The sequence below is a fragment of the Balaenoptera borealis genome, assembly GCF_965194805.1.
Source record: "Balaenoptera borealis genome assembly, chromosome: 5".
Taxonomy (NCBI): Eukaryota; Metazoa; Chordata; class Mammalia; order Artiodactyla; family Balaenopteridae; genus Balaenoptera; species Balaenoptera borealis.
The window spans coordinates 81,925,958-81,938,946 of NC_138862.1; the positions used below are offsets into that span (position 1 = coordinate 81,925,958).

General features: G+C 47.3%; 1 protein-coding gene across 6 annotated transcripts in view; it reads left to right on the forward strand.

The window, feature by feature from the left end:
- The window catches only part of IGF2BP2 (insulin like growth factor 2 mRNA binding protein 2), a 163,281-nt gene extending 153,110 nt beyond the window's left edge, over window positions 1-10,171 (forward strand). For all 6 annotated transcript variants that reach the window (XM_082392977.1, XM_082392974.1, XM_082392975.1 and 3 more), the window contains 4 exons: window positions 1,858-1,932; window positions 6,385-6,516; window positions 6,885-6,998; window positions 8,325-10,171. In XM_082392977.1, the coding sequence (XP_082249103.1) occupies window positions 1,858-1,932; window positions 6,385-6,516; window positions 6,885-6,998; window positions 8,325-8,417 (414 nt within the window). In that variant the 3' untranslated portion in view covers window positions 8,418-10,171. The remainder of the gene's footprint in view (window positions 1-1,857; window positions 1,933-6,384; window positions 6,517-6,884; window positions 6,999-8,324) is intronic.
- The last annotated feature ends 2,818 nt before the right edge of the window (window positions 10,172-12,989 follow it).

The window sequence follows — 12,989 nt, forward strand, 5'->3', positions numbered from 1 at the left end:
CCTGCTCACCCGTGATCTTGGTGGTCACCTCATCTTTCTGCATCCCATTTGCTTCAGTCATAAAGTGGAGTCCTCGTTCCAGGTCCTCTCAGGGAGTTTGCCTGGGGAGTGCCATTCCAGAACTGCAGGAGCACACGTGCGGCTCTCAGAGTTCTGGGCTGGGCTGTGAATACCAGGTAGTGGAGAGATGGGGGGCTTTCTTTCAGGATCGGAGCAAGGCAACTGTGAGAGCTGATTGGGTCAACGTGAATTATGAATTAGCCTTTCAGCCCTTCTTGATTTGGGTGGATAAGAGCTGGGAACCACCGTGTCCGTGCTCCTGTCACTCTCATTTACTCTTGGAAATAAGGAGCAGATTTAATGCCACCTATGGATGTAGAAGTAGAGATGAGGGTTCCCGCCAGTGATCTTAAGGGCCAGTCTGTATGCGGGCTGCTGGAGGGTCTCAGTCCCCTGGACACATCTGTTTTTTGGCTGAGGCTGCTGCCCTGCAGTTGAAGGCTGGCAGGTGGTCTGCCCGCAGCAAAGGGAAGACCCCCAAGAAGCTCAGTGGTCGGTGACCTGTGTCTCAACGTTCATCTTCGTGCCACTAAGTAGTCAGCGCCAGATCTTCTTTGAAGGTCTCATAGAAGAGTCTCTCCTTTCAGAGTGGGCAAGGTCAGCACAGGCCTTGGGTCTGTCTTCACGGTAAAGCTGGGACAGCGACACAGGACCCTGAGGCCTGCAGGTGCAGCCTGGCTTAGGACATGTACTGAGAGAAAACTAAAACCCTGTGGAGGTGGAGGTCTTCTTGCGGGAGCCAAGGCTGAGACACAGTGGTTCAGAAGTGATAACATCAGACATGCCCCGTCAGTGGTGACTCATGTTCACGCTGAACAGCTCAGTCTCGGGGATGGGGTCTCTGGGTGGTGTGTAGGACTTTATGAGGTGCATTTGTGTACTAACCTCACCCTTGGCTTATCCCTAAGTGCCTGGTGTACTTTTAGGTCATTTAAAAGTAACTTTATGGGAATTCCCTGGTGGTCCAGTGGTTAGGACTCCATGCTTCCATTGCAGGGGGCACAAGTTCCCTGATTAGGGAACTAAGATCCCACAAGCCACGTGGTGTGGCCCCCCCCCCAAAAAAAAATAAATAGATAAATTTAACTTTAATTATGCTACATTGTATTTATTTTTAAAGCTACCTTAAAGGTTTTTGAAATAAGGCAGGGTATGCGGGGAAAAAATATGTAAAGAGGATCTAACAAAAAAATGTTCGGTTGTTCCACCTTGAGTTCTGTTACAAAAGATGTCAGAGTCACAGAGTGAGAGCTAGGAGGTTTTGAGCTTGCCAGGTTCAACTGCCACGTTTCATCTGTGGGGGGAGGAGGGGTTTGTAGAGCACGCAGTGGAACCGAGGTGTCCTCATTCTTGCTCTGGTGCCATCAGTTGATTCGTGTGCTACAGAGGAGCTGGTCCTCGTCACACCTGTCACTAACAGCCCTCTCTGCAGGCTGACTCCAACTTAACTCCTCTGTGGACCAGCCCTTCCTCGCCTCTGGGCCCTGGGTGGGCTAGTGGAGCTCCTTGGTGAAAGGAGGCTGGTCACACTGCTGGTGGGGGCCGGGACAGGCAGTAAGTACTAACTTGTTTCCAACTATTCCTGGGTGGCCAGAGACCCAAATGTGATACTGGGCACTACGGCCATAATCTCCTAAGACCCAGAGTGGAAGCAGCAGGGTCAGACAAAGCACCAGGTACAAAGGCGTGAGTCTTATAATCTCTTGCTAGTGGGTGTGCCATCCTCTTAGACAAGACGGAGGAGCTCGGGGAACAGAGCCAAGCAGTAGCATTTCCCTCTTGCTTTGTGAACTGCAGATTGCCCCAGCAGAAGGCCCAGATGTCAGTGAAAGGATGGTCATCATCACCGGCCCACCTGAAGCCCAGTTCAAGGTCAGTGCCAAGAACCCCTTCAGCCCTGCAGCCCTGGATACAGGGCCGCCTGTTAGGGAAGGCTGAGGGCCTTTAGCAGGCGCACCTGCCCCAGAGCCAGGTTCAGGCTCTTCTTTGGAGGCCCCACCTCCATTTCCCTTCCTTCTATAGTCCCCACCCACCCTGTCTTCCCCACCTCCAGGCTGCTCCCTCTGTGTGGAACCCTCCTTCCCTTCTTTCCCGTGGAAAAGGACTCTCTGTCAATGCCCTGTTCAGATGGCATCTCTGATCCCCTTAGTCGTGGTTTTGAAGATGGGGCATAAACATGGATGTGAGGGGAAATAGCACAGTTTGTTGGAAGTGTTTGGGGGGGGTGTGTGCATTGTTTTAATTTTTTATATTGGAGTATAGTTCACTTACAATGTTGTGTCAGTTTTAGGTGTACAGCAAAGTGATTCAGTTATACATATACATATATCCATTCTTTTTCAGATCCTTTTCCCATATAGGTTAGTACACAATATTGAGTACAGTTCCTTGTGCTATACAGTAGGTCCTTGTTGACTATTTTATATATAGTAATGTGTATATGTTAATCCCAAATTCCTAATTTATCCCTCCCCCCCCCGTTTCCCCTTTGGTAACCGTAAGTTTGTTTTCAAAGTCTGTGTCTGTTTCTGTTTTGTAAATAAGTTCATTTGTATCATTGTTTTAGATTCCACATATAAGTGATATCATATGATATTCATCTTTCTCTGTCTGATTGACTTCAGTTAGTATGATAATCTCTAGGTCCATCCATGTTGCTGCAGTGGTATTATTTCATTCTTTTATACGGATGAGTAATATTCCATTGTGTGTGTGTGTGTGTGTGTGTGTGTGTGTGTATATATATATATATATATATATCTTTTGGTTGGAGCATTTAATCCATTTACATTTAAGGTAATTATCAATATGTATGTTCTTATTGCCATTTTGTTAATTGTTTTGTATTTGTTTTTGTAGGTCTTTTTTCTTCCCTTCCTCTTTTTTTTCTTCTCTTGTGATTTGATGACTATCTTTAGTGTTGTGTTTGGATTGCTCTTTCTTTTTTGTGTGTATGTTCCTGTTGTAGATTTTTGGTTTGTGGTTACCACAAGGTTTTGATATAGCAGTCTATATGTGTGTGTGTGTGTGTGTGTGTGTGTGTATGATTGTTTAAAGTTGCTGGTCTCTTCATTTCAAATGCATTTCCAATATCCTGCATTTGTACTCTCCTCATGATTGCTGGTTTTGATATCATATTTGTGTGTGGATGATTTCCTACCTTTACTGTATGTTTGCCTTTACCAGTGAGCTTTCCCATTCGTAATTTCCCTGTTTCTAGTTGTGGGCTTTTCTTTTCCACCTAGAGAAGTTTCTTTAGCATTTGTTGTAAAGCTGGTTTGGTGGTGCTGAATTCTCTTAGCTTGTGCTTGTCTGTAAAGCTTTTGATTTCTCCATTGAATCTGAATAAGAGCCTTGGTGGGTAGAGTATTCTTGGTTGTAGTTTTTTCCCCTTTTATCACTTTAAATATATGGTGCCACTCCCTTCTGGCCTGCAGAGTTTCTGCTGAAAAATCAGCTGATAACCTTATGGGGATTCCCTTGTATGTTATTCGTTGCTTTTCTCTTGTTGCTTTTAATATTTTCCCTTTGTCTTTAATTTTTGTCAGTTTGATTACTATGTGTCTCAGCATGTTCCTCCTTGGGTTTATCCTGTATGGGATTCTCTGTGCTTCCTGGACTTGAGTGAGTGTTTCGTTTCCCATGTTAGGGAAGTTTTTGGCTATTATCTTTTCAAATATTTTCTAGGGCCATTTCTCTCTTCTCCTTCTGGAAACCCTGTAATGCAAATCTTGGTGCATTTAATGTTGCCCCAGAGGTCTCTTATATTGTCCTCATTTCTTTTCATTCTTTTTTCTTTATTCTGTTCTGTGGCAGTGATTTCCACCAGTCTGTCTCCCAGCTCACTTATTTATTCTTCTGCCTCATCTCTTCTGCCTTTGATTCCTTCTAGTTTATTTTTCATTTCAGTTATTGTATTGTTCATCTGTTTGTTCTTTAAATCTTCTAGCTCTTTGTTAAATATTTCTTGTATCTTCTTGGTCTGTGCCTCCATTCTTTTTCCAAGATCTTGGATTATCTTTACTATCATTATTCTGAATTCTTTTTTCAGGGAGATTGCCTATCTCTATTTCACTTAGTTGTTCTTCTGGGGTTTTATCTTGTTCCTTCGTCTGGAACATATTTCTCTGCTGTCTCATTTTGTCTGACTTGCTGTGTTTGTGGTCTCCGCAGGCTGTGGTCTCCGCAGGCTGTGGTCTCTGCAGGCTGCCAGATTGTAGTTCTTGCTTCTGGTGTCTGCCTCAACCCCTGGCTGAGGTTGGTCCAGGGGCTTGTGCAGGCTTCCTGGTGGGACGGACTTGTGCCTGCCCATGGGAGGGTGGAGCTGGGTCTTGTCCCTCTGGTGGGCAGGGCCGTGTCAAGGGGTGTGTCTGGAGGTGGCTGTGGGCTCAGGATGACTTTAGGCAGCTGTCAATGGGTGGGGCTGTATTCCCACCTTGTTGGTTGTTTGGTCCGAGGTGTCCAAGCGCTGGAGCCTGCAGGCTGTTGGGTGGGGCCAGGTCTCAGTACCAATATGGCGACCTCAGGGAGGAGGCATACTCACGCTGAGACGTATTCCCTGGGGCCTCCGCTACCAGTGTCCTTGCCACTGCAGTGGGCCACAGCCAACCCCTGCCTCCCCAGGAGACCCTCCAAGACCCACAGGTAGGTCTGGCCCAGGCTCCTGTGGAGTCACTGCTTTGCCCTGGGTTGCAGTTCACATGAAACCTTGTGTGCGCCCTCCAAGAATGGAGTCTCTGTTTCCTCTAGTCTTGCGGAGCTCTTGCACTCAAGCCCCACTGGCCTTCAAAGCCACATGCTCTGGAGGCTCCTCCTCCAGATGCCAGACCACCAGGCTGAGGACCCTAGCATGGGGTTCAGAACTCTCACTCCTATGGGAGAACCTCTACGATATAATTAGTTTCCAGTTTGTGGGTCACCCATCTGGTGGGTGTGGAATTTGATTATATCGTGAAAGCACGCCTCCTGCCATCTCGTTGTGGCTTCTTCTTTGTCTTTGGATGTAGAATATCTTTTTTGATAGGTTCCAGGGGTTTTTTTGTCAATGGTTGTTCAGCAGTTAGTTGTGATTTTGGTGTTTTTGTGAGAGGTGGTGAGCTCAAGTCCTTCTATTCCACCATCTTGTCTCCCTTCCCCTGCATTGTTTTGTTATTGCCTTTTCACCCCTAGGAAAATTATAACTTGAGTTTTCTGAAAGTCAGAAACATTTATTTGTAAAAGTATAATTTGTATTAAAAATATTTGAAATGTGTCTGAAAAAAAATTAACACATGTGAATGTTCAAGAACAATAATCCTTCAACTCATGAATGGATAAACAAAATGTGGTATATCCACATAATAGGATATCATTCAGCCATGGAAAGAGTGAAATTCTGATGCATGCTATATCATGGATGAACCTAGAAAACATTACACCAAGTGAAAGAAGGCAGACACAGTAGACCACGTATTATATATTCTATTTATGTGAAACATCCAGAAAAGGCAAATCCAGAGACAGAAGGGTAGTTTAATGGTTGCCAGGGACATGGGGAAGGGAGGAATTGGGACTATCTGCTAATAGGTATGGGTTTTTATTTGGGGGAATGGGATGGAAATGTTCTGGATAGCAGTGGTGGTTGCACAACCTAGTGAATATACTAAAAACCACTGGAGTGTACACTTTAAAATGCTGAATTTTAGGTTATGTAAGTTATATCTCAGTTTTTTTTAAGGTTCTTTTAGGGACTTCCCTGGCGGTCCAGTTGTTAAGACTCTGCACTTCCACTGCAGGGGGCACATGTTTGATCCCCGGTTGGGGAACTAAGATCCCACATGCCACGTGGTGCAGCCAAAAAATAAATAAATAATTTTTTTAAAAAAAAAGGTTCTTTTAAAAAGAACAAAAAGCTTTTGGCTACACTGGTCCTGGAGTTAGACATCAAAGAGCAAATCCCATCACCACCACCCTTGCCTCCATCCTTTAATAACCAGAGGCCTGAACATATCATGGTGGGAGGAAGTTAAGAATTCCCTGAACAAATTCATTCAACCAAACATTTATTGGTGCTCAGGAATACGGAAGTAAGACATGTAGTTCCACCCTGACCCTATACACAGAAAGCTTCCTGTGCGATCCATGTGCAAACCTGAAGACACGGGAGTGTCTGTGCATGTCTGCAAGGTGCACTCCTCTCCTTGGGTGTGGCAGGCATGCACCCACCGGGTCTGAGCGAGCTGAGCAGACCCCGGGGAGCATGGGGCTGGGGCTGTCCCATTGCCTGGACTCACTGGTTCCTGTAGCAGTGCTGCTAAAGCAGGTTGACGTGTCTTGCTCTGTCAGGCTCAGGGGCGGATCTTTGGGAAACTGAAAGAAGAAAACTTCTTTAACCCCAAAGAGGAGGTGAAGCTGGAAGCCCACATCCGAGTGCCCTCCTCTACAGCCGGCCGTGTGATCGGCAAGGGTGGCAAAACCGTAAGTGTGCTCTGAGCTGGCTTCGTCTCCTGGCCTGACTTCCCTCAGACCCCCACTGACTCTTCAAGGACAAAAATGTAATTAGCATCATCCAGAGCTGAGGGCCCCAAATCCACCGTGCTGAGCCAGACACCGAAACAGCAGGGTCCCGGGTCCAGGAACACTGCATCTAGGCTACGTGCTGGGAAATGAAGACAGGGAGCCTGCCTCCTGCCCCTGTAAACCCACACACACAGCAGCAGGAAAATGATAAGGAGCAGAGTCCCGCCCAGAGTATACAAACATACCTTGCAGATATGCTGGGTTCCGGTTCCCGACCACTGCAGTGAAGCAAGTCACAGGAATTTTTTTGGTTTCTCCCTTCACAGGTGAATGAACTGCAGAACTTAACCAGTGCAGAAGTCATTGTGCCTCGTGACCAAACGCCAGATGAAAATGAGGAAGTGATTGTCCGAATTATCGGGCATTTCTTTGCCAGCCAGGTACCTGTGCTGTGAGGGTCCAGTCTCTCCTGCTAATCTCTTTGCAAGTCTCTAAGTTCTTGGTGACCTGTGCAGTGGCCCCCAGGCCGTGCACACCCCCCGACCCTGACCCCCATGCACAGATGGAACAGGGCAGGGGCGGCTGTTCTTGGCTCACCACTGCTCTCCCAGGCCTGCTAGAGGAGCCTGAGGAAGGGTATAGAGCTTTGGAGTCGAGCCAGCACAGTTGAAGCCTCTGAAATGCTGAACTGCGGGCTCTCCTGTTCCCTCGTCCTCCTGCTCAGGCCTCAGGCAAGGGCCACCCTTGGGCCCTGAGGACCAGCCTAGGTGCCACAATTCCACTATTATGGGTTAAACGCTCATGTCAGGAGACCCTTGTTTCTCTTTTCTCTCCTCTACCTCACTGTGACAATCCCCATTAGGACTCAGGGCTCCACACAGCTGCTTCTCCTCCAGTCAGAAGGGCTAGTGACTCAGGATCACGTGACCTGGTTCTTTTTGATGCTTGTTGTTGTTGTTGGGGGAGGGGGTTGGGTTTGGGGATAGAGCAGTCCAGCCCCTGTCCCAAAGGAGCAGAGGCAGTCTAAGCCAACACTGCAGGTTTGTCTGAGCGTCAGCCTGCGCGCTCAGTGCCGTGCCTTTGCCAGGACTTGCCACGCTGCTGCGCCCTGCACCCCACCAGCACCCTTTGAGACTCGTAGAGTCAGAGCCCGACCACACCACCCCCTGGGGCTCTCCCATCCCAGCTCTTCCAGTGTCCCCGGCGTGGGTCTCAGTGGCTGGGCTCCTGTAGGAGTTCAGTCTGCAGGGTTCTCCCTGCAGTGGGAGCAGCAGGGTGGGTGAGGGGACAGGTTTGGGTTCATGTGTTTTCTCCACTTGTTCAGGGTAGAGTGTCTGGGCCAGTTTCTCACTTTATCCCCATCCCATTGACTCCATCTTCCCTTGCCATACACCACTGTCTTTGCAGTAACTCTAGGAAGGCGGGGAGGAGGCAAAGCGTTGGACGTTGGAGCGTGTGTTAGCTGGGAGGGAGGATGCCGTCTGACCTCTGCAGGTTCCCTAGTCACTAATGCCCTGGTTCTGCTTCCTGGGGTCCCACCCTCTTACCCTCCACCCAGCAGCCTCAGCGGGGTGGGGGTGGGGAACTCTGCCACTTTACTTCCAGGCAGAAAAGGCCTGGAGTCAGGGCCTCAGTAGGTAGATGACACTTTTCTGAGTTTACCGCCTCCTTCCCCCAAGTCCCAGCCCCGCTTCCCCACACCCCACTGCTTGTCCTCAGAACTGGGTTCCTTTTCTCCCCTGTCCCCCTCCTCTCCCTTGCTGCAGACTGCACAGCGCAAGATCAGGGAAATTGTACAACAGGTGAAGCAGCAGGAGCAGAAATATCCTCAGGGAGTTGCCTCACAGCGCAGCAAGTGAGGCTCCCACAGGCACCAGCAAACAACGGATGAATGTAGCCCTTCCAACACCTGACAGAATGAGACCAAACACAGCCAGCCAGATCGGGAGCAAACCAAAGACCATCCTGAGGAATGAGAAGTCTGCGGAGGCGCCAGGGGCTCTGCAGAGGCCCTGAGAATCCGGGGGGCCAGGGAGGAGGCGGGAGGGCAGCCGTGCCGGGGGCCCGGCCTCCCAGCTCCCCCAGGGCCTCTGCAGGCTTCCCAGCCATCCACTTCACCATCCACTCGGGTCTCTCCTAACCCCACCACGCTATCCCTTCTAGTTGAACTAACATAGGTGAACGCGTTCAAATCAAAGCAAAATTCACACCCTTTTCTTTTTGCGGAAAATTGTCTCTGTACATGTATGTACATATTAGAAGGGAAAGATGTTAAGATATGTGGCCTGTGGGTTACACAGGGTGCCTGCGGCGTTAATATATTTTAGAAATAATATATCAAATAACTCAACTAACTCCAATTTTTAATCAGTTATTCTTTTTTCTTTTTAAAGAGAAAGCAGGCTTTTCTAGACTTTAAAGAATAAAGTCGTGCTTTGGGAGGTCTAACGGTTTAGTAAGGAGCTTCAAGGCCACCCACACAAAATTCACCCGGAGGGAAATCTCGTCGAAAGGACACTCACAGCAGTTCTGGATCACCTGTGTATGTCAACAGAAGGGATACCGTCTCTCTGAAGAGGAAACTCTGTCTCTCTTCATCCCTGTCTAGCTCACACACCCATTTCTCTTTGCTTCACAGGTTTTAAACTGGTTTTTGCATACTGCTATATAATTCTCTGTCTCTCTCTGTTTATCTCTCCCCTACCCCCTCTCCCTCCCCATCCTCTCCATCCCCATTCTTGTTAATTCCCTCATCCCTCTGTCTCAATTCCCATATCTACGCACCCCCCAGGCAAAGCAGTGCTCTGAGTATCACATCACACAAAGGAACAAAAGCGAAACACACAAACCAGCCTCAACTTACACTTGGTTACTCAAAAGAACAAGAGTCAATGGTACTTGTCCTAGCATTTTGGAAGAGGAAAAACAGTAACCCATCATCAAACCAAACAAACAAAGAAAAATTCCACAAAGAAAGAATGTATTTTGTCTTTTTACATTTTGGTGTATAAGCCATCAATATTCAGCAAAATGATTTCTTTCTTTAAAAAAAAAATATGGAGGAAAATAGCAATTTACACGAGGTCGTTGGCCCAGGGCGTTAAATTTACAGATTTTTTTAACGAGAAAAACACACAAAAAAAAGCTACCTCAGGTGTTTTTTACCTCAGCACCTTGCTCTTGTGTTTCCCTTAGAGATTTTGTAAAACTGATAGTTGGAGCATTTTTTTATTTTTTTAATAAAAATGAGTTGGAAAAAAGATATCAACTGCCAGCCTGGAGAAGGTAACAGTCCAAGTGTGCAACAACTGTTCTGAATTGTCTTCCGCTAGCCAAGAACCTATATGGCCTTCTTTTGGACAAACCTTGAAAATGTTTATTTAAAAAAAAAAGTGACAAAGAAAAACAGAGAGAGAGAATATTGGAGATGTCCTGAATTTCAATAGGGTACGCGCCATTAGGGCTTTTTGCGCTAAAGGATGAACATGTACTGGTTTATGTGAACAAGCCATTTTACCACCAGACTGCAATGCCAGTTTCCTCTACTGCAAACAGTGTTCTGTGACAAAAACAAAAACAAACAAACAAAAAGAAATATATCCAGCTAACAAGATCCTGGTGTCTTGGTCTCTTATTTTACTAAGTAAGTATCGCCCATCCCAAAGTGTCAGCTGAATTCCACCTCTGAGGGGACTTCAGGGAAATGGGTGGCATATACCGTCAGGACTGGGAAGCTACACTGAGGAGGCTGGCTTCTCCAGGCAGGTCTTTGGGAGAAGCTAAACTAGGTCAGTGGTGCTCAGACTGTGCTCCTCAGACCAGCAGCAGCAGTATCACCTGGGAACGTGTTAGAAATGCAGGTTCTCAGGGTCCACCACCTTGGGACAGAAATTCTAAGGGTGGAGGGTGGGCTCGAGCAGTCTCCGTCAGTGAGCCCTCGGGGTGATTCCGATGTATGCTGAGGTTTGAGAACCACAGAACTACAGGGCTGGATACTGACTGCACAGTAACTAGGTAAGGTCATCCCCTATCTTAAGAAACTTTAAGCCTGGCCAGGGAAAGAGCTTATTTTTATGTGGGGGGAAGGAAGAGGCTAATATGCCTGACAATTTAAGGGAAGAGGTACTTCCTTCACCCCTCCCCAGAAGCCAAATTTTAAGTATGTCAGGAGATGTGGTGAGTAGGCCTGGACATCCCTTCTATCCTGGTTAGTTGCCCTCCAACTTTGCCTCAAGACAATCTCGTTTTCTCCAACATGGAGCTATGGAAAGGAAGAGGTTGTTTGCAAATTGGAAGAGGATTCCTGCATAGAGGGAGAACTTAAAAACATGAGAAAAAGGATGGATAGAATAGAAATTTGGAGAAAAGAGGAAATGACTTCTAAGGGAAGCAGGGGAAAATTGGTAACCTGGCATCAGCTAGGATGTGAATGACTCGGTGACTGAGTAGACAGAGATGGGATAAGGACTTATGGAGTATGAAAGCATTTGGCCTAGTCTTATTCCTGCATCCCTGGGGAAGGACATGGGCAACAGAGGCATCCCCATGTGAACGATGATGAGAGAAGCCCGCAACTGTAGAAATTCAGAGACCAGCCTAAATTGTACATGCATCCAAATCTTTCACTGTCTTAAAGCCTAATGGAGATATCTTTGACCTGCTACTGCTAATGTCTAATGCCACTCTGCTAGCAAACCCCCTGATGTTTACTGTCAATTGTTGCCGCCTTTTATTTCCTCTCCACATTCCCCTTAAGGTGCTGGTGAATTAAAATTTGAGACTTACCCCATATGCATGTTAATCTTCTATTCTAGCTCACATCAGCCACGTAAGTCACTGTCTCTCTAGAAGCCATGAGTGCTCTTAATAGCTCTTGCTCTCACAGAAACAGCCAACATGAGGGGAAACCTCATGGAGCAACTATATTCTAACTTGACCTCGATCCTCCTGTGTTCTCTTGTAAAAGCAGGGATCCAAGGTACTTGGTTTGTTCCCATTTTAAGATCTAACCTAATATCAGATGTGGCTGACAATATAAACAGTGAAGAATATTCCCATTTGCCTCCAGTAACCTCTAGTGATCAGGGCAAACTCTGAATGAAAAACCAAACTCAGAGCAGTTTATCTGTAATTGCAACAATTCCTAACACGAAAGATTCCCCTGACCTCTGTGACTCCTGAATGTCCCTGATTCTCAATAGCTACAAAACTGCTTCCAGTCACCCTTACTGAACCTGGCAGAACCTTTTCTCAACTCTAAATTCACAGAACAGCAGTATTGGGAAAGGAATTTCGAGGTCATTTGGTCCACTTTCCTAATATGGAATAATGTCCTCTATACTCTCTCCAAAGTCTGGCCACCCCCCGGCCAGGGGAAACGCGGCTCCTAAGGCAGACAGTTCTGTCGTCGCACAGTCCAGCCTCGTAGGTCTTCCTTCCAGTGATCTGAAATCTGCTTACCCCACAACCGCCACACACTGAATCTGCTACATGTTACTTAGGACAACTCCCCTAATGTTTGAAGACAGTTGTCTAGTTCTCCCTTTACTCAGTTCCTCCAGTCATCATCCCTCATCGCTGGGACTTGCTTTCCCTCGGCTCTGAAAAATCATTGTGAAGGAATACAGCCCCACCTCCTGCATCCTGCACCTTCGAAAGCCCCAGTAACTGGCGGTCAGCATGGGAGGCCTCGCTCAGCAAACAGAGCAAGGGGCTGTGAAGGGAACTTAACCAGGGTGTAGCTCAGCTTTGCCCTAGGGCAGGCCTGAAGGCAGGGATGGGTGCCTCTTTCCCTGTACCAGATCTCTACCAGTCTCACTTTCTCATCAGGAGAATAAGAAAGCCCAGGCCCAGACGTTTTCTCCCTGGTTGCCTGTACACTAGCTAAATAACCTTGTGCACATCACAGCCTCTTGGAGGCCTGTCTCCTCATCTGTAAAATAAAAGTTTGAACACAACAAAGTCTTTGATTCTAACTGATGTATAAGAAGGGACTTTCAAGTCAAAAATGGCTTCTGGTTACCAGCCTTCAATGTTCCTTCTTACAATTTCTCATTAAACATCAAGAAAGAGGACTTCCTGGTGGCACAGTGGTTAAGAATCCGCCTGCCAATGCAGGGGACACGGGTTTGAGCCCTGGTCCGGGAAGATCCCACATGCCACAGAGTAACTAAGCCCATGCGCCACAACTACTGAGCCTGTGCTCTAGAGCCCGCGAGCCACAACTGCTGAGCCCGTGAACCACAACTACTGAATCCCATGCTCCACAACAAGAGAAGCCACGGCAATGAGAAGCCTGCGCACCACAACGAAGAGTAGCCCCCGGCTCACTGCAACTAGAGAAAGCCCACACAGCAATGAAGACCCAATGCAGCCAAAAACAAATTTATATATTAAAGAAAAAAGAAAAATCATAGGGCTGGGCCAAGGAG